The sequence below is a fragment of the Amyelois transitella genome, chromosome 10 (assembly GCF_032362555.1).
Source record: "Amyelois transitella isolate CPQ chromosome 10, ilAmyTran1.1, whole genome shotgun sequence".
In the NCBI taxonomy this organism is placed as follows: Eukaryota; Metazoa; Arthropoda; class Insecta; order Lepidoptera; family Pyralidae; genus Amyelois; species Amyelois transitella.
Window position 1 is genome coordinate 8,923,557 of NC_083513.1, and position 25,574 is coordinate 8,949,130.

General features: G+C 34.9%; 5 protein-coding genes across 7 annotated transcripts; 4 read left to right on the forward strand and 1 right to left on the reverse strand.

Annotated features, from left to right (window-relative positions):
* Positions 1–6,186: 6,186 nt before the first annotated feature.
* Positions 6,187–8,776, reverse strand: LOC106133078 (glutathione S-transferase). Of its 2 annotated transcripts, none has more exons than XM_060946132.1 (4): positions 8,600–8,776; positions 7,825–7,992; positions 7,214–7,353; positions 6,187–6,809 (listed from the first exon to the last, which is right to left on the reverse strand). In XM_060946132.1, the coding sequence occupies exons 1-4, from the start codon at positions 8,736–8,738 to the stop codon at positions 6,642–6,644; spliced, it is 615 nt and encodes a 204-aa protein (XP_060802115.1). In that variant the 5' UTR covers positions 8,739–8,776; the 3' UTR covers positions 6,187–6,641. The 2 variants fall into 2 exon arrangements, with proteins under 2 accessions (XP_060802115.1, XP_013188133.2); XM_013332679.2 differs by having other exon boundaries at positions 6,187–6,812; positions 8,600–8,775.
* Positions 8,777–12,443: 3,667 nt separating this feature from the next.
* Positions 12,444–14,945, forward strand: LOC132902139 (glutathione S-transferase-like). The gene is made up of 4 exons (XM_060946133.1): positions 12,444–12,624; positions 13,374–13,541; positions 14,180–14,319; positions 14,747–14,945. The coding sequence occupies exons 1-4, from the start codon at positions 12,489–12,491 to the stop codon at positions 14,912–14,914; spliced, it is 612 nt and encodes a 203-aa protein (XP_060802116.1). The 5' UTR covers positions 12,444–12,488; the 3' UTR covers positions 14,915–14,945.
* A 1,815-nt stretch (positions 14,946–16,760) lies between these two features.
* Positions 16,761–19,263, forward strand: LOC106133075 (glutathione S-transferase). The gene is made up of 4 exons (XM_013332676.2): positions 16,761–16,949; positions 17,470–17,637; positions 18,347–18,486; positions 19,004–19,263. Exons 1-4 carry the CDS (start codon positions 16,811–16,813, stop codon positions 19,175–19,177), a joined length of 621 nt encoding a protein of 206 aa, XP_013188130.2. The 5' UTR covers positions 16,761–16,810; the 3' UTR covers positions 19,178–19,263.
* Positions 19,264–19,842: 579 nt separating this feature from the next.
* On the forward strand, positions 19,843–21,674 carry LOC106133103 (glutathione S-transferase). Its single transcript, XM_013332716.2, has 4 exons — positions 19,843–20,015; positions 20,445–20,612; positions 21,041–21,180; positions 21,472–21,674. Exons 1-4 carry the CDS (start codon positions 19,880–19,882, stop codon positions 21,649–21,651), a joined length of 624 nt encoding a protein of 207 aa, XP_013188170.2. The 5' UTR covers positions 19,843–19,879; the 3' UTR covers positions 21,652–21,674.
* Positions 21,675–22,961: 1,287 nt separating this feature from the next.
* On the forward strand, positions 22,962–25,213 carry LOC106133106 (glutathione S-transferase). Of its 2 annotated transcripts, none has more exons than XM_060946131.1 (4): positions 22,962–23,276; positions 23,637–23,780; positions 24,341–24,501; positions 24,972–25,213. In XM_060946131.1, exons 1-4 carry the CDS (start codon positions 23,141–23,143, stop codon positions 25,134–25,136), a joined length of 606 nt encoding a protein of 201 aa, XP_060802114.1. In that variant the 5' UTR covers positions 22,962–23,140; the 3' UTR covers positions 25,137–25,213. The 2 variants fall into 2 exon arrangements, with proteins under 2 accessions (XP_060802114.1, XP_013188173.2); XM_013332719.2 differs by having other exon boundaries at positions 23,613–23,780; positions 24,972–25,210.
* The last annotated feature ends 361 nt before the right edge of the window (positions 25,214–25,574 follow it).

The following is a 25,574-nucleotide window of genomic DNA, read 5'->3' on the forward strand; positions in this document are numbered from 1 at the left end:
CTGTCTGTTTCACCCTTACACATTTTATTTGCATGGAACATAATTTCGTGCACAATTTTCTGCAATTGTTTTTCTTTTGCTCGCGCTGGGGAATGTGTGAGGGAGTCGTAAATTGTACACAATTGTACTATGAGAAACGTTGGGACAAAATGATAAGTCGATAAACCAAGGTATTTCTTTTTATTTTTGTCATAATTTTAATAACTTGAAAAAAATATATATTTTTGATGCAAAATAATTTGTGACTTAAAGTTTTTTAGGCACAATTTTATTTGTATTTAAAGTTCAACATCCTTTTCTTAGCATTTATCTCAGATACGGGGCTCAAGGCCTGGCTGTAAACTTGATCCTGCTCCCGCGCTTAACACGTGCGACGTCGTTTTTATCGCATGAAAAACTATCGCTTTTCATTATGGCGTGGAACGCCACAGCGATAGCTTGTTCAGTAGGTATTTACACTAATGAAAAGTGCTAATTCACTTATTAAAAGTGCTTATTCACTTATTAAAAGAGCTTATTCACTTATTAAAACTGCTTATTTCCTTCTTCTGCTTTAGTAACATCTACGGGAAAGAAATGGAATGGTCTTATTCTAAAGCGTGGACAGCAACACGAGTATTTTAATTTCAGTTTATTAAAAGTGATTTCATAGTACTGTAGTTTTTGTTGTAGAAAGGTAAAGTACAACACTTTCTCTTTCCAGAACTTAAAAGGTTTCTCAAACTTAACTGCATTTAAAATGAAGTGCATAAAATGCATGTTATTGTAAGCCAACCGTGAAATATTTATCAATTTATTGTATAGATTGTATCACTTCCAAACTGTCTTAAAAAGTGCACACCGTATTTCCAAGCATCTCTTCCGAGGCACAATCGAAGACGCATAATATACATTCCAATAAAGAAATATCATCGCTACCTATTGAGAAAACACGGATATTGAGTTTGAATTTTCCACACGATTCCATGATGCAGCATAAGCCACCCTTTGACGGCAGATTGTGCGACCAAACAACGGGTTTTCCCTCAACATTATCATGCTTTTAACAAAAAAAAACCGCCCTTGCTTGTGGGAGACAGAACATAATATCGATAACATCACGGGCCAACACTAACCAATGCTATACGGAAATTTATTTATCTCGTCACGTTTGCCTTACATTGCTCTCTTTGTTTTAGCAAAATCAAAACTGATCAAGTAGCAAAACAGTGATGGTTACCAAACAAACTTTAACGTTCGACGATATATTCTGCACATGAAGTTCAATAGTAGAAGCGAAATAGATGGTGTAAGATAGTGAGGCTTAGGGTGCATATTTGATCGTTTCTGATGAAAGTGATTTTGTGGTGTGAACCCAGCCGTAGTGTAGTGGTTTGGAAGCAATTCGGCGTCAGATTGCCTTTGCAAGATTCCAAGAGATGATTATTTCCTTTGAGTTTACTAGTTTCGAATACACAAAAGGTTAATTAGTAGGTATGTTGAATTTGTATAGAGAATTGTTAATTTATTGTAAATACACCCATCCACTGTCTTTTTGGATATCTATAGAATTAGCTCAGTTTACCTCGTATCCTTTGTGTCTAAACATAACATGAATATAACATACAAGCACGTCTATATCCCTTGCGGCTTAGACAGAGCTAACAGTTATCAAGAAACTGAAAGGCCACGTTCTGCTGTTTGGCTTAATTATAGAATTGAGATTCATATAGCGACCGGTTGCTAGCCCGTCGCCTAAAAGAGGAATCCCAAGTATATTAGCATATCCCTTAGTCACCTTTTACGACTCTCATGGGAAAGAGATGGAGTGGTCCTATTCTTTTTTCTATTGGTGCCGATACCTTCACGGCACATCCTTTGTGCCTACACGACTTATATGCGTGGGAGTTTAGGTGTAAAAATATTAGATACTAGTATCATTCAACTTAACTAATCAAATAACCATCGTAAACTTTATATAATATGGTATTGATATGGAATTTTGATTAAACATACTATGAGAATAACGCGTGTCAGTATCATGGGAGGTTATCAATTGAACTTTATGTGTTTAATGCTGATGTATTGCACAATATTTGTATAAAAAGTAGTGAATTTAATTAATTTGGTGATGTTCAAGTGGTTAAAAATTTTAATTGGCTTAAAATAAAAGTGTACAGATTCGAATCCTATCGCGCATGTAAATTACTCTTTTCGTTCGTTCGGGAATAAAGGTCCAGAGCTAACACTAGCACTAAGACGGATATTCTACGTGATTTATAAAAGAAAATATAATAATAGAAAAATAAACTATGTTCTAGTGCCGTGTGGTTCCCGGCACCAATACAAAAAAGAATAGGACCACTCCATCTCTTTCCCATGGATGTCGTAGAAGGCGACTAAGGGATAGGTTTACAAACTTGGGATTCTTTTTTAGGCGATGGACTAGCAACCTGTCTCTATTTGAATCTGAATTCTATCATTAAGCCAAATAGCTGAACGTGGCCATTCAGTCTTGTCAAGACTGGTGGCTTTGACTACCCCGCAAGGGATATAGACGTGACCATATGTATGTATGTTCTATTCCAGGCATTATTCTTCCCGTGTACGTTAGTTTCATCAAAATCCATCCAGTAGAATTTGCGTGATTGAATAGCATCCTCAAACACGCACTTACGTAGGAACATCTATTTTTTTTTTGCATAATATTAGTTTATGTCAATGCAACGCTCTTTATCTACTAAATCTTTTTAGAAAGCGAAATCGCAGGCAAAAGCTAGTATAATAATTAAAAAAGCGAAAATTAAAGAGAGTATTGGACAAAAACAGAAATGTAAGTCACAATAAACAGTGTAAGATCAATCATGTTACCAATTGCTTCCGGATCCGAGCATCGTTCCCCTAATAGCCTTAATAAATAACGGGAACCGGTACAATTATCGGGAAATATCGGGTAGGAGGGAGAAAGCCAGTAAACTATTATTTTTATACCATTGAGTTTAGAAGGAATTTCTGTAGAACGAAGAAGTTCGATGTGAAAATACAAGGAAATGTTATAAATATATTTATTAATTCTCGTAAATAAATGTACCTATTCGGGACAAATTACACAGATTGAGTTAATCGAAATAGGTGCGAGACTTGTGTGACGAGATACTAACTCAACGATACTATATTTTATAATAAATACTTATATAGATAAACATCTAAGATCAAAGCATCAGAAAAAGTTCGTTTCTCATCATGCATCGGGATTCAAACCCGGGATCTCCTGTGACAGAGTCACTATCGCTGCGCCACGGAGGTTGTTAAAATTTGACATAGGTAACTCACATAATGAGAATACCTAATTCTTAATTTTTACCGCCTTGCCATTGAACTTCAAATATGTACATTGATAATGGCCTATTATCTAACAAGGTCAAACACTATGGCATATCAAAGTTCTATTACATAAATACGTAACATGCACTTAAAGTATACATGAAGTTTTTATAAATAAACTAGTTTTGCCCCCAACTCCGTCCGCGTGGAATAGTTATTTTGGGCATCATTGAAGCCCTCAAGGGTGAATAATTGTCCCCGTTTTTTTTTCACATTTTCCATTATGTTTTCGCTCCTACTAGTTGCAGCGTGATGTAATATACCCTTAAGCCGTCCACGATAAATGGTCTATACAACACAAAAATATTTTTTCAATTCAAACTAGTAGTTAGTTAGTAGAGAGATTAGCGCGTTCAAACAAACAAACTCTTCATCTTTATAATATTAGTATAGATAAATTAATCTATTTGTTCAACCTAGCCGGTTCAGGATACTTTTGACTTACACTCACGATACATATATTCTTAGACAAGTATTTCTTACTCTCCGAACTAGTTTTTCCCTTTTATTTGAAAAGCAAATAATCTCGAAACACTCGTGTAATTACCGTGGGGTCCATTACAAGGGCCGCAGGTGTTGGGGTCAGCGTTCCGGAGCAATTACTTAGGGACCGTATTAAATATAACCCATGGTTAAGAAAGGCATGTAAACGGAACCTTTTACTAGCGCACCACTTTAGGGTTTTGGTAAATGTTTTGTCGCGTGGTGATAGTGAAAGCGTGTTGTTTCATCCTGTTGGGACTTAAGTGAAGTGTTTTTTTTTTATTATTGGAAGAAGACGTGGCAACATGTCAACGCCACACGTCACAACAATAAAAAATAAAATCACGCGACGCTATCAGTCAAAAATAGCGAAAAACCTAAATATTAGTAGCGCGCAAGCAAAGATTTCACGGATTGGAGCCGTGGTTCCCCAGGCATATGTTTATCTATTTAAGGATTTCAAATATAGTAATATTGTAATAAATAGTACTTAATTTCTTTTAAGTTTAAGTTCTATTCTTATTTTTTTCCTTGATGTACACAAATATATAATAATGTAAAAATTAATACTGTAATGTCGAGTTAGTATCTCGTAACACAAATATCGAAATTACTTACTACATACATATAGTCACGTCTATATCCCTCGCTGGGTAGACGGAGCCAACAGCCAATATGAACATAAATTTATTTTAAAGTAATTTTTTGCATTATTTCTCGCTTGCACTGTGACCACACCCTAAACTTGTGGCGACAACAGAAACCCTAGTTATTTACGGGTCCGTACAACGGACTTCGAAATTTGTAACGCCTTAGAAAACACTTTATTATACCAACATAATGCAGCTTCTCAGAAAACTACAGTTCATATCTTTAGGTACTAAAAGATGAAACAATCTTGAACCTTTAAATTTAACAATACATTTGTGAAAAATATGGTTATCGTGTGGTTCCTGGCACCAATGGAAAAAAGAATAGAACGACTCCATCTCTTTCCCATGGATGTCGCAAAAGGCGACTAAGCGATAGGCTTATAAACTTGAGATTCTCCTTTTAGATGACGAGCTAGCAACCTGTCACCTTATGCTTCTCAATAAAGCCGTACAGCTGAACGTGGCCATTCAGTCTGTTCATGACTGTTAGCTCTGTCTACCCCGCAAGGGATGTAGACGTGATTATATGTATGTATGTATGGTTGATAGAAAATTTATTCATTGTAACACCTGTTTATCATTTTGCTTATTCATCTGATCGCTATCTAAATAGGATACCAATTGATTGATGAATTTATCACCGCACGATATAGATGAGTCGAGTAATTAAAATTTTGCAACAAAACGAAAAAAGGTATCAATTTACCATTCTTTCGGTACCTACATAAAGAAATGGATGACAAATTTATTATTCAATAAAATAGAATAATTAAGAGTAATATTTACTTCTAATTATTCAATGGTTGACTGGAAGCGTTTGTATATGTTGTCTTACAAATTTACTGTATTTTTGTGTTATTTCGTATGTACAATAAAGATATTACAAACAAACAATCAAACAAATTTTTACCCGCTGGTTTATTTGTTGTAACTTATTGCACCATAAATTGTTTGTAGAAAAGATTTTTCAGTATATCCAGGGTCTTCTAGGTACGTGTGTTAAAATCTGTTGCAGTAAATTAAATTTATGTGGAGGTAAATTTAATTTCGTTTTGTCTTTGTTGGTGTAATTTTAAAAGTACTTATGAGCACCTGTTGTGTTCTCTCTTTAATATCACAGAGTGTTCTCGATTGGTAGAAAGAAAGTATTATTTTATTTGAGTAAAAAATATACGTTTATCTAAAAATTTTATTCTTATATAATCACGTCTATATTTTTTGGGGTAGTCAGAGCCAACAGTCTTGAAAAGAAAGGCCACGTACAGTTGTATAGCTCTTTGATGGAATTGATATAAAAGTAGGGACAGGTTGCTACTAGCCCATCGCCTGCACAAATCCCAAACTAACTCGCATAACTTCTACCGAATAATTCCTTTCAGCTTTACGCATGACATGTCCATGGAATTATTATCATTGATTGCATTATTACTGTTAGTTTTTATTTTATACTGCGTGTAATAGTGTACTATTAATGCAGTATAAAATAAAAACGAGAATTGGAATTCACTAGTTCCAATGTCATACACCTAGTTCCAATGTCTTCTTTTGCATCGTTAATTCTTTTTTATTTCACTGAATTCGTCTTAATCATAAAGAAGCCACGACAGTCGCATATTATCTCTTTAAGATCTTCTCATTTTGATTAAATGTAGGTAATTAGAGATTAGGTGTTAAAATAAATTAATACTTTAAAAAAAACCCTTTATTAGTTTCTCATGCACGCCGATTTAGGTACATAAAATTTAAATTTGGTAACAATTATTTTTGATTATCAATTTTTTGAGTACATAGACATTTTATTATTATTACAAATATATATATTTTTATTTAAATTTTGTTTTTCAAAGATAATCCATGGCATTCGCATACTTCCTATACATCCTCTTACCTCGTATTAGTGTGAACTGAACCTATGATTAATATCCCTAAACAAAAACATTTTTTAACATTTCAAACATTTACCTAGTTTTTTCCAAAGATTCGGGAGATTTTTTAAGAGATCCCTTCATGGGATAAGTGCGCCATTGCAACTGATTTATTTCTGATCTACGTACTTATTCTTGTTACTGTGTAAATTTCTGTGCAATGAAGATATTACAAACTAACAAATATTGTTAAAAAATTGAAAGTTTGATTCACACATCAGTATTTATAATGAGGACGACCGGCAATGTAGTTCTTGACCGCTGGGATAGCGTGAACGTTCTTATAGAGTTGAGTAATGTAGGGATATCTTTGTAGGAAGTCCCTACTCCACATCCCTTGAACAGACTCAATGATACCCACAAAGTAGAAGTCAGCCCAGGTCAGCTGCTGAAATCAAAAATGTCCTCCTAAAATTTGGTACGATACGTGAATGACGACATTTTAAAATGTAGTTTAAGTGATATTTCAATGTATTCTGAAAGACACCCGCCCATCTTCCTCTGAATTCAGTGACCTTCGGATTTGCTTTGGTATGTATGTATCAATCAATATCTTCATTTTTAGATACAGATGTTTTGCTGCTATGGATTTTAGCAATCTTGACTATTAAGTTACTATGGTCCTTTATTATTAGGACGTTTAAGTGATATTGTCATTTTACAGTAAAGGTATTCTGAAAGACACCTGCGCATTTACATCTGAATTCAGAGACCTTCAAATTTGCTTTGGTATGTATGTACCACTACCTCCTCATTCGCCCAAAATCCTAAAGCTAAAAAAGTACTCACTTTTCCTCCTAGGTATCCACCTTTTTGTTGGATGATCTCTTCGAACCCGTTCAGGTATCTTGGAAATACCTCTGTTTCTAACTCTCTTTCAACTTCAGCTTTGCACGTCACATCCGCTTCGTGATACCAGTCATGTACTCCTAGAAATAAATACAGGTTTAGAAAAAACAAATGGAGTTTCGTAAGTTGAGGTATAAGACACCGGGTGGCAAAGGAAAGATATGACACAGATCATAAACCAAGGGTCGCTTTTATCATTTGGATTAGTTCTTATTATTAAAAACTAAATTTGGATCAAATAACAGTCGAATTGAAAGTTATAGCTAAACTTGTTCAAAATTAAATAATCTAAATTACATAAAACATGTTAGAGCCCGAACGGAGAAGTAATAAGCTCACATAAAAAAACAGTATTTTTATATTAGATTATGCACAATCATTGGTTTCGTAGTTTATTAACTGACGACTCAACTGCGACTAGAGAGATTTAACACCAGAAATTTGGTAGAATTCAAGATTTTGCAATAATTTTGAGTAGAAACGTGTACAAATCTTTCTCTATAAGATTTTTGTGTTTCAAACTAAAAAAAACATAACAAAGCTATACTTACTGGCACCAAAATCGAAAGTGCTGGCCACAAGCGCGTCCAGTTCAGCCGCGAAGAAGTCATCAGACGGCAGTAGACCCACCACCTTGGCCAGGTAGCGGCAGATCGCCGTCGATTGATGCAGGACCTTACTGTCAATCTCTAGAACTGGCAGTTTACCGAACGGCACGGCTGAAATTATATTTTATTATTACATACATACGTCTTTATCCCTTGCTGGATAGACAGAGCCAACAGTCTTGAAAGAACTGATGGCCACGTTCAGCTGTTTGTGATAGAATTGAGATTCAAGTAGTGATAGGTAGCTAACCCATCGCCTAAAGAAGAATCCCAAGTTTATAAGCCTGTCCCTTAGTGGCTTTTACGACATCCATGGGAAAGAGAGGGATTGGTACAATTATTATTTTTTTTATGCCGAAAATCACACGGCGTTTTATTATTATATACGGCTATTTAAGAAATCTGAAGCTTAAGGTTATTTAGAATTTAGTTGGATTACCATAAAAGGGGCAAGTTAACTTTTAGTACAACGTTTGTGAATAATAAAATTTCCTCTTAGATCATGCAGATAAGTCGGGCAGACATGTCAGGCAGACCATGGGCCAAAAACTAAGAAAATATATGTGGAAGTAGGAAGTACAAAGGAAAAAGTAAAACTACGGGTATTATGAATTTACCAGATAATTCTACTCTCTCCTTGAGTCGTGGAAGCAACCGGGAATGACGTGGTTGTCTTGTAGCTCTCAGACATTCGAATAAAAAATCAAATTGTACTTACTTCTTTGAATTTTCGGCCAGTCTACTTCTTTATTAATAACGATGTTTTCATATTTAATGCCGCCATAAGCAAAAAGATACCGAATCGGCTCCGCGACTCCCATGAAATCGAAAAACTTTAATTTGTACACCGGCGCCATTTTTAATATCGGAGTGAGGATAAGCAACAAAATAACAGGTTTATATACGTTTTGTTTATTTATTAATCTGCCTTGTTTAAAATAAGTTAATCAGCTGTTTATTTATTAATTAATGAACTTTCCAAATTCTGTTAGGGTTCTGCCATGCACAGATGAGAAAGCCTGAGGGTTTCATCTTCTTCGATCATCTTCATCTTCTTCCATAATTCATCTTTTTCTTTTATAGACTGAGCTAGTGGCTTCAAGACTCGAAAGCCACATTTAGTTGGATGGCTTTATGATGGAATTTAAATTAGGATATAGTGACAGGTTGCTAGTTCATCGCCTGAAAGGAATCTCAAGTTCATAAGTATACTATAGCGAGGAAGAAGAATAAAAATTTTAGCTCCGCCATCATCCCAGCGTGGAAACATATCATTCACCATCTTCTTCTTCAGAGGCTGTTGCATATTTGCGTTCGTTCTTCCTCGTAATCTCTCGCCAAGACAGTCAATCTTGGGTTGTCTGTGAATTCACGTTTGTCCGTGCCAAATCCTTAGCTACGGTTGTCTTCCACGTGACATTAGGTACACATCATTTAACTTACTATTGTAAAATTAATATGCTCGAAATTAAACATATGAATAGTAGATGCTCTTACGTCGACAACGTATCATCGGCAGGTCATAAAAGTGAAGGACTACTATATCGATGGTACGCCACATAAATATTGCACCAAATCCAAGGCTTGCCAAACAAATGGCGTACCATATTGATGGTACTCTGTCTATCTATAAGGAAGAGTTTATTTTAAACTCTATTGCAAAAAAAAATGTACAAAAGGCGGAATTATTTCCGTTTGGCATTCTCTACCAGTCAACCAGCTGACCAAACAGAAAAACTTTAAGTTGATGGTACGATAAAGTGCACATGAAAAAAAATGCATAAATACAAGATACATAAAATGAATTATAAATATATAAAAGAAATAAAGATTTACAATACGCGAGAAGGCCAAAATATGGAAAAAAAATTAATATAATCGGTTTAGTAGTGTTTTTCTTTGTGAAATACAGAAAGAAATTAACTTTGGTCTAATTAAGAAATAATTTTATTTTCAAGGAACCTATTTTTTTTTTATTAGCCGACGCAGGCAAACGTAGGTATTTATTTATACGGAGCTAGCTGACCCTAGTGATCTCTTATCTTATCATTCACCTGCTGGAAATATTAAAAACACTGTTGTTTTGTTCATTAATGTTGTATTTTTATGCACTTAAGCAGCCAGAAAATATTTTTTACATTCCACAACACAGAAAATTGTAAAGGTGCTAAGAACGCTAAGCGTAAACTGAACGAAGAAACAGAACCAGCCCACTGGTCTTCTTTCACCTGGCTTAAGTCCCGGTTGCATCCTCACCACTCTGGAGAGGAATCCGCCTAAGTCCTTCACCATGGATCCTGGATTGGGTTAACCAGATTTTTACAGGAACCGACTCCCATCTGACCTCCGCGACCTTTGCAGGGGAACTTTACCCGTATCGGATCGATCATGGTTACACATCCAGTTGCTTGAATGTGCAGGTTTCTACACGTTGTTTTCCCTCACCGTAAGAGCATCGGTTAGTATTCAAACTAATGTACATAACTTTGAAAATAGTCATTGGTATATGGCCGCGGTGGGATTCGAACCGGTGCCTTTACGCGCAAAACGCGTTGTAACCGGACACTTTAACAATTCGAACACCGACACTCAACAAGCCCTAACAAGTCCAAGGTACACTTACGAAAAAATATCAAGAAGTTACGTTTGCAAGAAGTAACCGATGCTCTTGCGGTGAGGTAATAAAATATCTTGGACTCTTAACTAACTAAATTTACGGACAAGTTTCCTTACTTTACGGAGATCAGATGGGAGTAGCTTCGTGTACAAAACTAGTTCTCTATAGGAAAGTGATGAGGGGGAAACCCCGAGCTTCTCTCTAGAACAGTGTGTGGCGTTTTACTAAAACGTTGCCGGTAATGAGAGATGATTAAATAAATGATAGAATAATGACAAACTTTATTTGGACTAGGTTTACAAGGTGCCGTGTGGTTCCCGGCACCAGTACAAAAAAGAATAGGACCACTCCATCTCTATCCCATGGATGTCGTAAAAGGCGACTAAGGGATAAGCTTACAAACTCGGGATAATTTTTTTAGGCGATGGGCTAGCAACCTGTCACTTTTTGAATCTCAATTCTATCATTAAGCCAAATAGCTGAGCGTGGCCTATCAGTCTTTTCAAGATTGTTGGCTCTGTCTACCTCACAAGGGACATAGACGTGACCATATGTATGTATGTATGTTTACAAGGTCGCAGGTTTAGCTTTAGACACGAGATCCAGCAAGTAACTGTTAGAGGATAAGGAGCTACTTGGTGAATGCTGGTAGTCAAAAGGTGAAAACCTGAGGCGCGTGCTCTCTCTCGGGCTGTGAACAGGGACGCCGGAGAGCCCGAAGCGGCATGACGTTACAGGTGTTGACGCAACGCCAAGGTAAATGCGATTTTGGAAACATACAAGCAGTATCTTGATCAAATTAAGGACGTCCTGGTAATGGGTCAGGTCAAAAGTACCCGAAACCGCCGAGCTTGCATGAAGAGAGTTATGAATGTGGATGAAGCGAAGAAAATATGCCTACCCCTCCGGGAAAGAGGCGTGATTTTATGTATGTATGTATGTAAGTATAAGCAGAAACGGAAATAATTCGTGTTACATCATTGTTAATCAAGTTACATTAAAATTTTATCATCAATACATTGTTATCAAAACGAAAATAAGATAAATAAATTAAAAATTGTTATTGCTAATCTTTTAATGTAAACTACATGTAGGTAAATGGATTAAGTTTTGTTTATTTACATCGATTAGTTACCATACAAAATAGTTTTGTCCCAAAATGTACACTTTATGCATTGTTAAACCAAAACATTGTTATGCAAAGTAGGTATTTGCCGGATTCATATCAAATTAACATAAAAAAAATGTATTAAACCGTTGTCTGTCTATGAAATTTAAGAATGTAAATCACATCTATATCTTTTTATTTATCTATAGAGTTATGTTTTGCTAGAATCAAATAGTGACAGGTTGCTAGCCCATCGCCTAAAAGAACCATCCCATATTTATGAGCCTATCTCTTAGTCACTTAGTCGCCTTTTACGACACCCATGGGAAAAAGATTGAGTAGTCCTATATCCTTTTTTCTATTGGTGCCATGAACCACACGGCACATTATTTCGCTTAAATACTCAAAATATTGTGGATTTTATTGAGGTTCCATCTTTTCTACTGTAAATGCACCTTAATTGTTTATCAATCAACTTGGGAAGAATATAATTTTTTGTACGTAAAATTATAACCCGATAAAGTTCGTACATATATCTGATTTTGTGATCATAAATCGTTGATCTGATTTTGATGAAAATTTAAGACAAAGACAAAGTTATTTTATTTATTAAATGTACATTTATGTTAATATTAATTACTGTCTTATTATTTTTTTAAGGACTGCTTTACTAATGAAATGTATGCAAATATAAAATGGAAATAACTGAAATTATTTTTTTTTTTACTAAATATTATGCGAGTAAATCTGCAAGACAAAGCTAGTTATAATTAAGAATATCGTAATGTTTACACGAATGATTTTTACTGATAGCGCAGTAATATATATATAACATCAGATTTGTCTAATTTCTTCAGTTTGCCGACAGCAGTGATATCAAAAATGTCTACGAAATTACACTATTTTCACTTAAACGGTCTTGCTGAGTCCATCAGATATATTTTGCATTACAGTAAACAGAAATTCGAAGATGTTAGATATGATAGATTAAGTTGGCCCATCAAGGAAGTGAAAGATGGTATGTGTTTTGATTATTTTTGCTTTGACTGATTCGTAATTCGTAGGGTTTACAACATCCGTGCGGTGTGGTTCCCGGCACCAGTACAAAAAAAAATAGGACCACTCCATCTCTTTCCTATCGATGTCGTAAAACGCGACTAAGAGATAGGCTTACAAACTTGGGATTCTTTTTCTAGGCGATGGGCTAGCAACCTGTCATTATTTGGATCTCAGTTCTATCATTAAACCGAATAGCTGAGCGTGGCCTATAAGTCTTTTCAAGACTGTTGGCTCTGTCTACTCCACAATATATATTACATATATTGTATGGATATAGACGTGACCATATGTATGTACGTTTATAACATCAGAAAGATTAGAGAACAAAAGTGGGAAACGTAATTAAGTTTTTAGAGCAATTCTCGTGTGATTTCCGTTAACTTTTAAATTGGAATCACAGATAACACAAAAGTGCTTATACCCTTGTGGGTATATTATAGATTAAATTTATAAAAAACTTAAATAAACATTTCAGACCCTGGTCAGCCAAGACTTTGTCTCATCTTGGGCAAGTTAAAATCTTTTAATATTCCATTTTGAACTAAGGATTTAACCGGGTACCTTTTGCTGCAAAATCGAAGTTATTATCAGGGCCCAGAAAAGACAAAGAAAAAAATTCAACAAGAACGACTTTTATACGACACATTTTTAATAAAATAAAATTATGTCTATAGCAAACCAAGGTTACACAAAACATTTTTTTTTCAGCTCTCCCATATGGTCAACTTCCGTTGTATGAAGAGGGGAACCGCAGACTGAACCAGTCAATAGCAATCGCTCGCTACATCGCCAGCAAGACCAACTTGCTGCCCTCTGACCCCTGGGAACAGGCTGTGCTGGACGCAGCAGCCTTAAATGCAACTGATTTCTTTGCAAGTGAGCTATATCATCATCCGTCAGCATTGCCCAAAAAATAAATATAGGAGCAAGTACTCGTTAGGTCTTACAAACTTGGGATTCTTCTTTTAGGTGACAGGCAAGCAACCTGTCACTATTTGAATCTCAATTCTATCATTAAGCCAAACAGCTGAACGTGGCCTTTCAGTCTTTTTCTTTACTGTTGGCTCTGTCTACCCCGCAAGGGATATAGACGTGATTGACTGTGCCAATTAAATTCCTTATTTTATCTTCTAGTGACCTATAAAGTAATATCATACATAAGTGTTATCAGGTTTATATTATGGTGGCCATAATTATAATATAATGATAACCTCTTGACGATAAAAAAGTCTTTTATCAATAGTTCCATCCATTGTAGATCTACCTAATTCGCCCGAAAATTAAGGAGCATATTCAAATTTTTATTTGCACAATATAAGTACAACGCCTTTTGTTTATTTCTATCAATTTTTTTTTGTCAAACAAATCAAAGTCAAGGATTCTTCTTACAATCAATGAGCTAGAAACCTTTCACTATTTTAATCTCAATTACCACAAGCTTAACGTTACATTCGTTCCTTATGGGTTACATTCGTGATTATATGTATGTACGTATGTATGTTTTTTGCTTTTAGAATTGGTTGCTTACATCAAGGAGACAGACCCAGTCAAGAAAGAGCAGCTGAAGAAGGAGTTCTTAACAGAAACAGTTGACTACTACCTATCAAGGTTCGACAAAGAACTCAAGGCTAACAACGGATTCTTCGGTGGAAAGGTGAGGTTCATATTGTAATATATACATACGTACATATAGTCACGTCTATATCCCTTACAGGGTAGACGGAGCCAACAGTCTTGAAGAGACTGATTGGCACTGAACACTTCGATAACTTGAATGAAATTATATTATTAATTATGTTGCCGTGTGGTTCCCGGCACCTATACAAAAAAGAATAGGACCACTCCATCTGTCCATGGATGTCGTAAACTAAGGCAACTAAAGGATAGGCTGACAAACTTGGGATTCTTTTTCTAGGCGATAGGTTAGCAACCTGTCACTATTTGAATGTCAATTCTATCATTAAGCTAAATAGCTGAACGTGGCCATTCAGTCTTTTTTAGACTGTTGGCTCTGTCTACCCCGCAAGGTAAATAGACGTGACCATAATGTATGTATGTATGTATGAAAATTTTTTTTTTAGTTGACCTGGGCTGATTTCGTCCTGGTTGGCATCATCGAATCGGTGAACCTGTTCCTTGGTACGGAAATTGAGAAGAAATACCGCACTGTCTCCGCCCTCATCAACCACGTCAGATCGTTACCCGGGGTTAAGGAATACATCGCCACTAGGAAGCCGTATTCTGTATAAGTCTTATCAAAAATAAACTTTGCAATATTTTTGTTAGCTTTTATCTATACCTACTAATATTATAAAGTTGAAGAGTTAGTTTATTTGTTTGTTTGTTTGAACGCGCTAATCTCAGGAACTACTAGTTCGAATTGAAAAATTCATTTTGCGTTGAATAGACCATTTATCGAGGAAGGCTTTAGGCTATATAACATCACGCTGCAACTATAATCAGCAAAGAAATAATGTGAAAAAAAATTATTCATCCTTGAGGCTTCAACGATGCCCAAAATAACTATTCCACGCGGACGCAGTCGCGGGCACAGCTAGTTTATAATAAAGAATAAACTATACGCGTCTACCACAGTGTTCTCACTACATATATACATCGCGTCTGTATCACTTAGAGGGAAGACAAAGCCGGATGGACTGAAGGCCACGTTCAACTTGGCTTAATGATGGAACTGAGATTCAAATAGTGACAAATTTCCAACACGTTGCCTAAATGAAGAATCCCAAGTTTATTAACCTTTCCCGTGGTTGACTTTTACATGCATGGGCGCTTCCCATGCATGTAAAAGAAAGCAGCTGGCATAGACTAGAATAGATTTATTATCAAAATTGAATACTAGGAATCACTTATTGACGTCACATCACTGAAATCTTAACTACTACCGCTTCCAAAAAGCATGTGTAGAAGAAGCGGCGGAACAAACTACACTGCAGCATTTTCATCGGACGTCAATTTACTTTATGATTTTCTTCTCTATCTGACCAGCATGAAATTTACTTGATGAATTTATACTTACATATTAAGTTATAAAGAGTTTATGTTTGTATCTTTGATTGTTTTTGTTCAGATCAGTAGGTGTTTTGGATTATCAAACAACTATCTTCTACGTGATTTGCTTGGAAACATATTATGTAAAATATGGCTTGTCATCATTGCGCAATATTTGAAATCTTTGTGGAGTTTCATTTTAAAGTTATAGGTGCTCGTTAGTTACATTTGGAAATACACTTATTTTATTGTATCCTTTATTTTTATTTAAACTTAATGCATGTAAAATGTGCAAGAGCTATGAGCTATGAGGCATGCATTCCCTGTCAGTCGAACCTTTGGACCAAATTGAGATGTATGTACGTACGTGAGATTTAATAGATTCATTCATTCATCGTATTATCACGTCTATATCCCTTACATACTACTACTTCGTCTACCCTGCAAGGGATAAAGACGTGATTATAAGATGTATGAATGAAACTATTAAATCGCACGTACACACATCTCCTCGCGAGGGATAAATATGTGACTATGTATATGTATGTAAGTATGTATGTATAATAAAAAAAGTTGGCAAGTCCTAGAACATATTGACAATCACTGTCTCTGAATGATGAAATAAATGTTATCTGATAGTTGACCCGACCTGACATACATAGATGTTCTAGCTATAATATTGATTTTGATGGTGGTCTTTCTAAAATATTTCTCTAAAACTCTAAACAGGCAACAAGAACACCAATTTAGAGGCTTTAGGATCTATATCCACAGAAACAACTTATGAAAATTCATTTCTATAAAATTTTGTTAATTGTCAGTTCTGAGGCTTTGTTTGTTTCAGAATTTCACACCTCCAGCCCATGGCTAGTTGGATATAGGATTGATATTTCTATTTCCGGGTTAACGACTAACATAACGGCGAATATTGATTAAAAAGATAGCACAGTTTGCAAACCTAATACAGAAAACCGAAAATATTTATTAACTGATATGAAACGCATAATCTTGTTTATTTATCACAAAAAAATGGTGACTCACGAAGATAAACTGTTACCAAGGTTATATAAGAGGCCGCGTAGGTTTAAATTATTGTTAGTAGTTGTTCGTAGTAAGCCGGCAGTTGTTTTAGCAAAATGGCCAAAAAATTATATTATTTCGACGTAAATGGACTTGGAGAAGGTATCAGGTATATATTCCATTACAGTGGACAGAAATTTGAAGACATAAGATATGATCATGGAAGTTGGCCAAACAACAAAGAAATTAAGGATGGTGAGTACTCAAAACTTGTGGTTTTTATACAATTTTATAATTTAATTTGATTTCAGATATCTTATTTACGAGTAAAATAAGTTTATTGAGTATTTTTTATTTATAAAACTGTCAATTGCTTCATGTTGCGCTTTCGATTTAAATATACGAAATATACAAAGAAGGATGCATTTAAAAACCTTTGTATCATGGAATTGGTCCTTGCTAGTATACCCGTTCAGAAGCGGAGGTCAAATGGCAGTCGCTCTGTATAAAAGATACTATCCTAATCGAATCACCTTGACCATGTAGGTGATTCGACTCTAAAGTAAAAACTTTCAAACTAATATTTTCTTTATTCTTAACAAGGCTTTTATAAAATTAAATAAGGCTCTTCTATTTAGTTCAATGACCTATGTTAGAACAGTCTTTTCTCTGCGGTACATTTGGTCATTTGTAAATTAGTTCAACAACGAGTTCTCGTATTTTACATCACATGATAAATAACATGCAGATTATTAACAGTAGTTCCATATTTCAGCACTTCCTTATGGACAACTTCCAATATACGAAGAAGGGGACCGCAGACTGAACCAGTCCATAGCAATCGCCCGCTACATCGCCAGCCAGACCAACCTGCTGCCCTCCGACCCCTGGGAACAGGCTGTGTTGGACGCAGCCGTCTTGAACGTTAATGACTTTAGACTAAGTAAGTAGCAGTGCTTATTAAACTATTAAATCCAGTTGGTCAATGTTTGATCAAGTTCTTGCGACCGACTCCATACGTGAAAAATTGGCCAAGTATAAGGCCACGCTCACCTGTATGGTAAAATGAAGGGATTCTTATACTGACAGGTTGCTAACCCATCGACTAAAAAAAGAATACCAAGTGATACCTACTATCAAGTGACACTAATCGTATTCTGCAGTGCCAGGAACCACACGTCATAATCTTAAAAACGTAACAATCGGCACGTAATATTATATTTGTTGACACATATATATATCAAATCTTAAATATATACGAGTATGTCCACATATTGATAAGTGATAAGACAATAAATATAGGACTCAATAGATAACTAATTGATGGATAAGAAATGACAATAATGATTTATTATTCACTTAAGATATTTTTAGAACTATGACTAAAAATTATAGGATAGAAGATTTAGATAAATTGAAAATGGGTCTGATAGACTTGTATTCATAAATTTGGCCGTATAATCACAAAAAGTGAGATGCAATGTCTATTTTGACGGTTTCATTCAAGGGTGGTTTGATGTAGTGATTTAGGTTCATTATGTAAATAAATAAAAGAAAGGCGAATCGCGTCCCTCACCTTTTATAAAGTAAGCTTGACTTTTATTGCTTTATGTTTGATGAACTCAAATTTTTAATAAATAACAAATTTTCAGAAATGTATCCTTACTTAATGGAGTCCGATGAAGCTAAGAAGCAGCAGCTGAAGAAAGAATTCCTCACAGAAACAGTTGACTACTACCTGTCGAGATTCGAGAAAGAACTCAAGGCTAATAACGGATTTTTCGGGGGAAAGGTGAGGTTCATATGGTTTTATAGTGTAAAAAGCTCCTCTATTACTTAACTTGGTAGACTGGAAGAGATTCCGTCATCCTATTCTATAATTCGAGAAGGAGCTTAAAGCTAATAGGTATTAGACTTTCTGGCGACAAAAGTATAAAAAACACAGTCTAACTTATTAGAATTTTTAATTTTAATACAGTAATCATCGGAAAACTGATCGGAAAAAGTGGAAAGAGAGATATCGGCAAGTGGGTCGTAGGCCCAAAAGCATAGCGAAAAAGAGTATAACGATGAGGAATAAGTGGCAATGATGAGGCAGAGATTCAATTTCTTTTGATAGCTGAGTCTGCATGGCATAGAAATTACGTTTGCGATACGATTACGTTGACGACCGTTGATTTCATGTCTCTCAATGTCAAATATAAGACCCATTTAAAAAAACTGACATTACTTTTAGAATTCGGACGAATTTTTTGATTTCTCCATACTACTTACTTTAGTTTAACTACTTACTTAATTTTATGTTTCAGCTAAGTTGGGCTGACTTCTACTTTGTTGGGATCTTAGAGACAGTGAACTTAGTCACGGGAGAAGAGATTGAGAAGAATTACCCTACAATCGTGGCCCTGCTCAACAAGATCCGGTCTTTGCCTGGTGTCAAGGAATACATCGCCACTAGAAGGAAATACGTCTTTGGTTCTTAGGCTTTCTATATCTTTAGCATCTATTTATTTAAATTTGTATATTTTAAAATGTTTACAAGGAGAAATAAATTTAAGACGATGATCTATTTCACGTATTGTTATTCCTCTCTCGATCATATCTATACCCTTCTGTTCTCTATTCAAAGTTAAAGATTTGATAAAAAAGCATGTAAGTGGCCCATTGGAAAATTTCGGCATAAAAGAAACTTGATAAGATTGTATCATGGATATACATTCAGTTATATCTATAGGTAAGAGTGCGTACGATATTTTCATTCGCCGTTATTAATATGCAACTCATAACACAGTCTTGGATACATGACTCCAATAGGATTTGGATATTTTAAAGCAATGGGCTGGTAACCAGTAAATATCTGGAACTGAAATTAACTATAAATCATTCAGCTGAACGTGGCGCTGGAATCAGTTTGAGGTAACCGGTTCTGTCTACCTGGTAAGGAATTGTTCCGTTATCTACGTATGTTTTTATTTAAAAATATGTTAAATCAATACGTTTACTTTCTTTGTTTCCAAATACCGTTAAAAAGGATAGAACAAAATAATCGATTAGGTAATATCTTTTCTCATTGACCGATATTAAAAAAATATGATAATCATGATGACTTTACGAACCGATAACAAAGTTATATATAACGTGACATTATGATTCTTTATTTAGTATGTCGGTAGCAGTTATACGAAATGTCAAGAAAATTGTATTACTTTGAGCTAAATGGCCTTGCAGAATCCATTAGGTACATGTTGCATTATAGTGGGCTTACATTTGAAGACATAAGATATGACGCAAAAAGTTGGCCCATTAAGGAAGTTAAAGATTGTAAGTATTTTACTAACTCGTGGTTTATATTGTACCAAAAAGTAAATTTATGATTTAAATTACTTCTAGTAGGTTAAGTTATGTCGTGTTTTAAGTTATCTACGTCCAACATAGAGTTGGCGTCAGCACCGCTAAATGGAGATCTAGTCTAACTACTTATGCTTTCTGAAGAAATTATTGATAAGTCGGACGATTCATTAGATTACAAGCTTGCTTGAAATACTTAGGAACCTGTCCGAAACTGCAATGGGAATTTTGGGATTTTTTGGATATTTATAATTATTTCAAGTGTAATAACACTTGAAATAATTATAAAATACTTTAAAGATTTCTATGTTGAAAAACCTCCATGAAGAATTTAATATCATGGGTACCAAATGTAAATTGTCTAAACATAACTTCAACATACAGAACTTTTAAACGTTGCAGCTCTTCCATACGGAGTTCTCCCTGTATACGAAGAAGGCGGCCGCAGACTGAACCAGTCCATAGCAATCGCCCGCTACATCGCCAGCCAGACCAACCTGCTGCCCTCCGACCCCTGGGAACAAGCCGTGTTGGACGCAGCCGTCTTAAATATTAACGATTTCCGCTTAAGTGAGTGTACATACATATAGTCACGTCTATATTCCATGCGGGGTAAAAAGAACCAACAGTCTAGTGACAGTTTGCTAGCCCATCCGAAGTTTATAAGTCCCTTAGTCGCCGTATACAACCATACCATATCCATGGGAAAGCTATGGAGTGGTTCTTTTCTATGGTTCTGGAAACCACACTGCAGCAAAATACTTGAAGAGTAAAAAAATAACTTGTGTGAAATACCTTCAGAAACAGTAAACCACAAATTGAACTTTTATTATTTAGATGGTAATTTCGCTTAGTCTCTTGTTGCAATTATGTTGCATTCCTCCAGATGGACGTAATTAATAGCTATTACACGAGAGATGACTAGTAATTGATTAGTTACTCGAAATGATTGAGATAGGCAAAAAGATAAATTTGTCCCTTTTTTATAACTTTTCCAGAAGTGCGAGCTTTTATAATGGAAACAGATAAAGTCAAGAAAGAGCAGATGAAAGCAGAACTCTTAACAGAAACAGTTGACTTCTACTTGTCAAGAATCGAAAATGAATTGAAGGCTAACAATGGATTTTTTGGTGGAAAAGTACGCTTACTTCCTTACGGTCACGCCTATATGAATTACAATAAAACTACCACCGTTATTCTTGCTCTCTTTTGCTATTTATTAAAATAAAGAAAATATTATCTCTTTATTTATAAGAGCTGAGATCATTTGCCACAAATAACTACGTTTCAAATTGTAGTTCGAAGAAATTATTGCTTGCTTAATAATTTGTTTCTGCTTTATATTGCGCCATTTTTAAATTATTTGCATTATTAAGCTGTTGTAACTTATCTCATTCTGTTGCATCATCCTATGATTTTTTTGTTTCAGTTGACGTGGGCTGACTTCTATTTCATTGGAATCATTGAGACCACAAATGTTTTCATCGGTATCGAGATTGAGAAGACATATCCTACCATTGTCTCTCTATTTAACATAATCCGATCATTACCCGGAGTCAAAGAATACATTGCTGCTAGGAAACCATATGTTGATAATACTATTCAATAAATATTTATATTTTAAAGTAAAAATTGCATTGTTACTTAACAAACACTATTTTTTACCATCAAATCAACTCATTATCAAACTTTCGCAATTGATTTTGATATGATTTGGTTATAAAGTTGAGTTATTTTGCCCTGATTCCAAAATTCTGATAGTGAATCCGTTTTATTTGAAATATTTTCTATTTCATTCTTGTCCCCCGTTTCCACGGAAACAAAATGCAATACAGAAGAGCAGAAGTAATAATAATCTGTTTGAGAGATTAGACCTGATTAACTCCCCAAATCTGATACCCTAGTGCATCCGTTTTATTTTTAAGAATGAAAAATTAAATATTGCATTCTGGTCTGATCCCTGGGCATATTTCTAGTATAGGCTAGTGCCTAGGAAATATTTACATTGAATATTTCATCCTCACTAGATTGGTTGGTTCAGCAGTGGTTGTTTCTGCAATCGGGCTGCTGGTAGGTAAGAGAGAGCAAGCAAGCGAGAGAAAGAGAGAAAAATAAATAATAAAACTCGTCGATGCTATATTATTTGGAGTAATTTCTATAACAAACTCCTTATTCGATCTCTATAATGAACTTAATGCATTGTTTACATGATAAAATGTTTTCTATTCGTGTATAATGTATGTGTATTTAAAAAGCATGAGTGTGCGAGTTGAAGTATGATATAATGTAAATACATTAGATTGCTAATGGAGAGATAAGAGTAAAAGCTACTACTAAGATAAAGGGTAAATTAAGCAATAGATCTGTTAAAATCCACAGTTTTTAGACTTGCAAAAAGGGCATAGGTAATTCCTAACGAGAACTGTGAAATGCCACACGGAATAATACGGAAACTTTGGACGATATTTATTTCCAAAGTTATTATATGCCGTGAGGTTCCTGGCACCAATAGAAAAAAGAATAGAACCACTCCATTTTTTTCCCATGGATGTCGTAAACGGCGAATAAGGACAAGGATTCTTCTTTTAGACGATGGGTTAGTAACCTGTCACTATATTAATCTCAATTCTATCATTAAGCCAAACAGCTGAACGTGTTCTATCAGTCTTTACAAGACTGTTGGCTCTGTCTACCCCACAAGGGATAAAGACGTCATTATATGTATTTAGTTTGTTCCGCCGCTTCTTCGATTCATGCGCTTTGGAAGCGGTAGTAAATATATTACATTTAAGAAATGTGACGACAATAAGTGACACATTGTATCAATTTTTTTTTGAAAATAAATTTATTCTATTCTATAAAAGTAACTTTACACATATTTTGAAAGAGGTGATTCCTATTACGATGATTTTAGTATGACAGCCAAATGAAATCCATTGCGTCAATGACTATACCTTTACTAAAAGACTTCAGTGATAGTTTTTCTATGTAGTATATTTACTCTATTCACTAATCGATTATCAGAAGCTGATAGCAAAGTTATATATAACGTGAAATTCTGGGACTCTGTTGTGTATAAGAGTGGAAGTGTTGTGAAAATGTTAAGAAAATTACATTACTTTCATCTAAATGGACTGGCCGAGTCCAGTAGATATATGTTGCATTATGCTGGATTGGAATTTCAAGACATAAGATATGACATGGCAACGTGGCCTATTAAGAAAATCAAAGATTGTAAGTAATTTTGACAACCTCGCATGAAGAATGTTATGAATGTGCGTATATAGCGAAAGAAGTATGCATTTTTTGTTTGAATACTAAGTTGAAAAGGGTAGGTACTCTTTTTAACGATGCGATTTGAACCTAATTATGATGATGGGAGACACAATTTTTCGTGGTAATCAAAATAAAATGCAAATATTTCTAATAACACAATAGCTATTAATAGAAGTGAAGAATAGCTCCTCAATTCATCAAAATTAGCTCGCGAATATGAATAAAAACATTAAAAAAAATATATATAAACATAACAATTGTACGTATTCATATATTTTTAAATGTTTACTTTAGCACTCCCCTACGGCCAATTACCAGTTTACGAAGAAGGGGACCGCAGACTGAACCAGTCCATAGCAATCGCCCGCTACATCGCCAGCCAGACTAACCTGCTGCCCTCCGACCCCTGGGAACAGGCTGTGTTGGACGCAGCCGTCTTGAATATTAACGATTATCGGTCCAGTAAGTGTAACATTAAACATACATCACCCTTTGTCTTCATCCGACACTTAAACGACGAATTATTTCAATTAATTGCATAGCATCAGGTCAAGAGAATACGCATGAAAAGAGTTATGAATGTGGATGAAGCGAAAGAAGTATGCAGGGATCGTGGTAAGTAAAAAGATGTTTTTGCCTGCATGTTGCCCAAAATGGAACATCAGAAAATCATTCCCTTTTTCTGGTGTTCTTGTAAACAAGATATTGGACAATGATGACAAAACAAGAGAAGATAAATTGGGTGAACAATTCCAGAGCCACATGCTACTATAAAAGCCAAACTAAGTTATCCTAGCACACTAGAGGTATATCTGCTCCTAGATATCCTCCTCCGCTCCTATATCCTCGATCAAATTCCTAGAGACTAATCAACATATGGGAACTAATCAACATATGAGAAACATATGTTGATTAGTCTCTAGGAATTTGATCTAAGACCCCAACAGTAACAGTCCGTACCACTATAAAGGACAACCCTACTATTTCATTCATAACTTCGTGTATTTTGTAAATTATTTCAGAGGTCCGAGAATATTATTTTAACTGGATTTTAGAAACAGATCCAGTTAGGAAAGAACAGCTTGGAAATGGAAAAGACGAATTTGAATCAGAAACTAATGAATTCTACCTGTCAAGATTCGAGAAAGAACTGAAAGCTAACAAAGGATACTTTGGTGGTAAAGTATGTAATTTTTTATACGAATTCACAATAATTTGTCATAGTGTTTAGTACAGATATGAAATATGTAAAAGGCTTAAGACATCTTACCTTTAACTACTCTTACAAATGTATGTTTTTAATTGACTACTTTAAACTTAAATCTAAATTGTAATCTATATGAAATTGACTTGGTGTAGGTATGTCTGTGTCATTTCAAATCTATTAGTGTACGCTAGGATTGTGCCTTTTATTATTACACGTACTTGGGTGACCGAGCGGTGCTAAGCAGACGTCAGAAAAACCATAAAAAATAGTTAAATCCAAAAACTATCAAAAATCACCAAAAAGCTTAGAAAACCCATGAAAAATTAGCAATACCTATTGTGAAATAAAAACCGCTTCTAACCGATATTTTCGTAATTCAGCCAAATAATTCCCATAACTTGATCCACAAAAATTTTATACATACCAAATGAGTTTTTCCCTTACAGTTATCCTGGGCAGACTTCTACCTCGTTGGATGTATTGAGACTGCAAACCTTTTCGCTGGATATGAGATCGAGGAGATGTACCCTAATATCAGGGCTTTGGTGAAAACAATCCGATCACTACCTGGTGTCAAGGAATATATTGCTACTAGAAAACCTTACATATGATACTTATTCGTTGTTAATATAAGCACTTATATTGGAATAATATGATGATAATGATTATGACTATTCAAAAATAAATAAGTAATTTAAATTAACTGCGTTTTGTTTACTGTATGTTAAATTGCGCAACATATGGTATGTATTATCATGATTTCCCTTTACAAAGCAGGCGGTGCCTAATTTTAAAAAGATTGAAAATACGCGTTCAGGTTATTGCTTGCGTATTTTTTTCAAATAATTCAAACATAATATCAAATTATACATTAAAGTTAAAAAAAATGCATTACAGTAAAAAAAAAATAGGGCATTATCAACATAGACGCTGCAAATACGAAAGTACAATACAGGACCCGACATGCCCTTCACAATTTTCTGATTATATGAAGCTTTGCTGTATTAATGTATTTCCTGTACTCTCGAATCGATTATCATAATCTGATA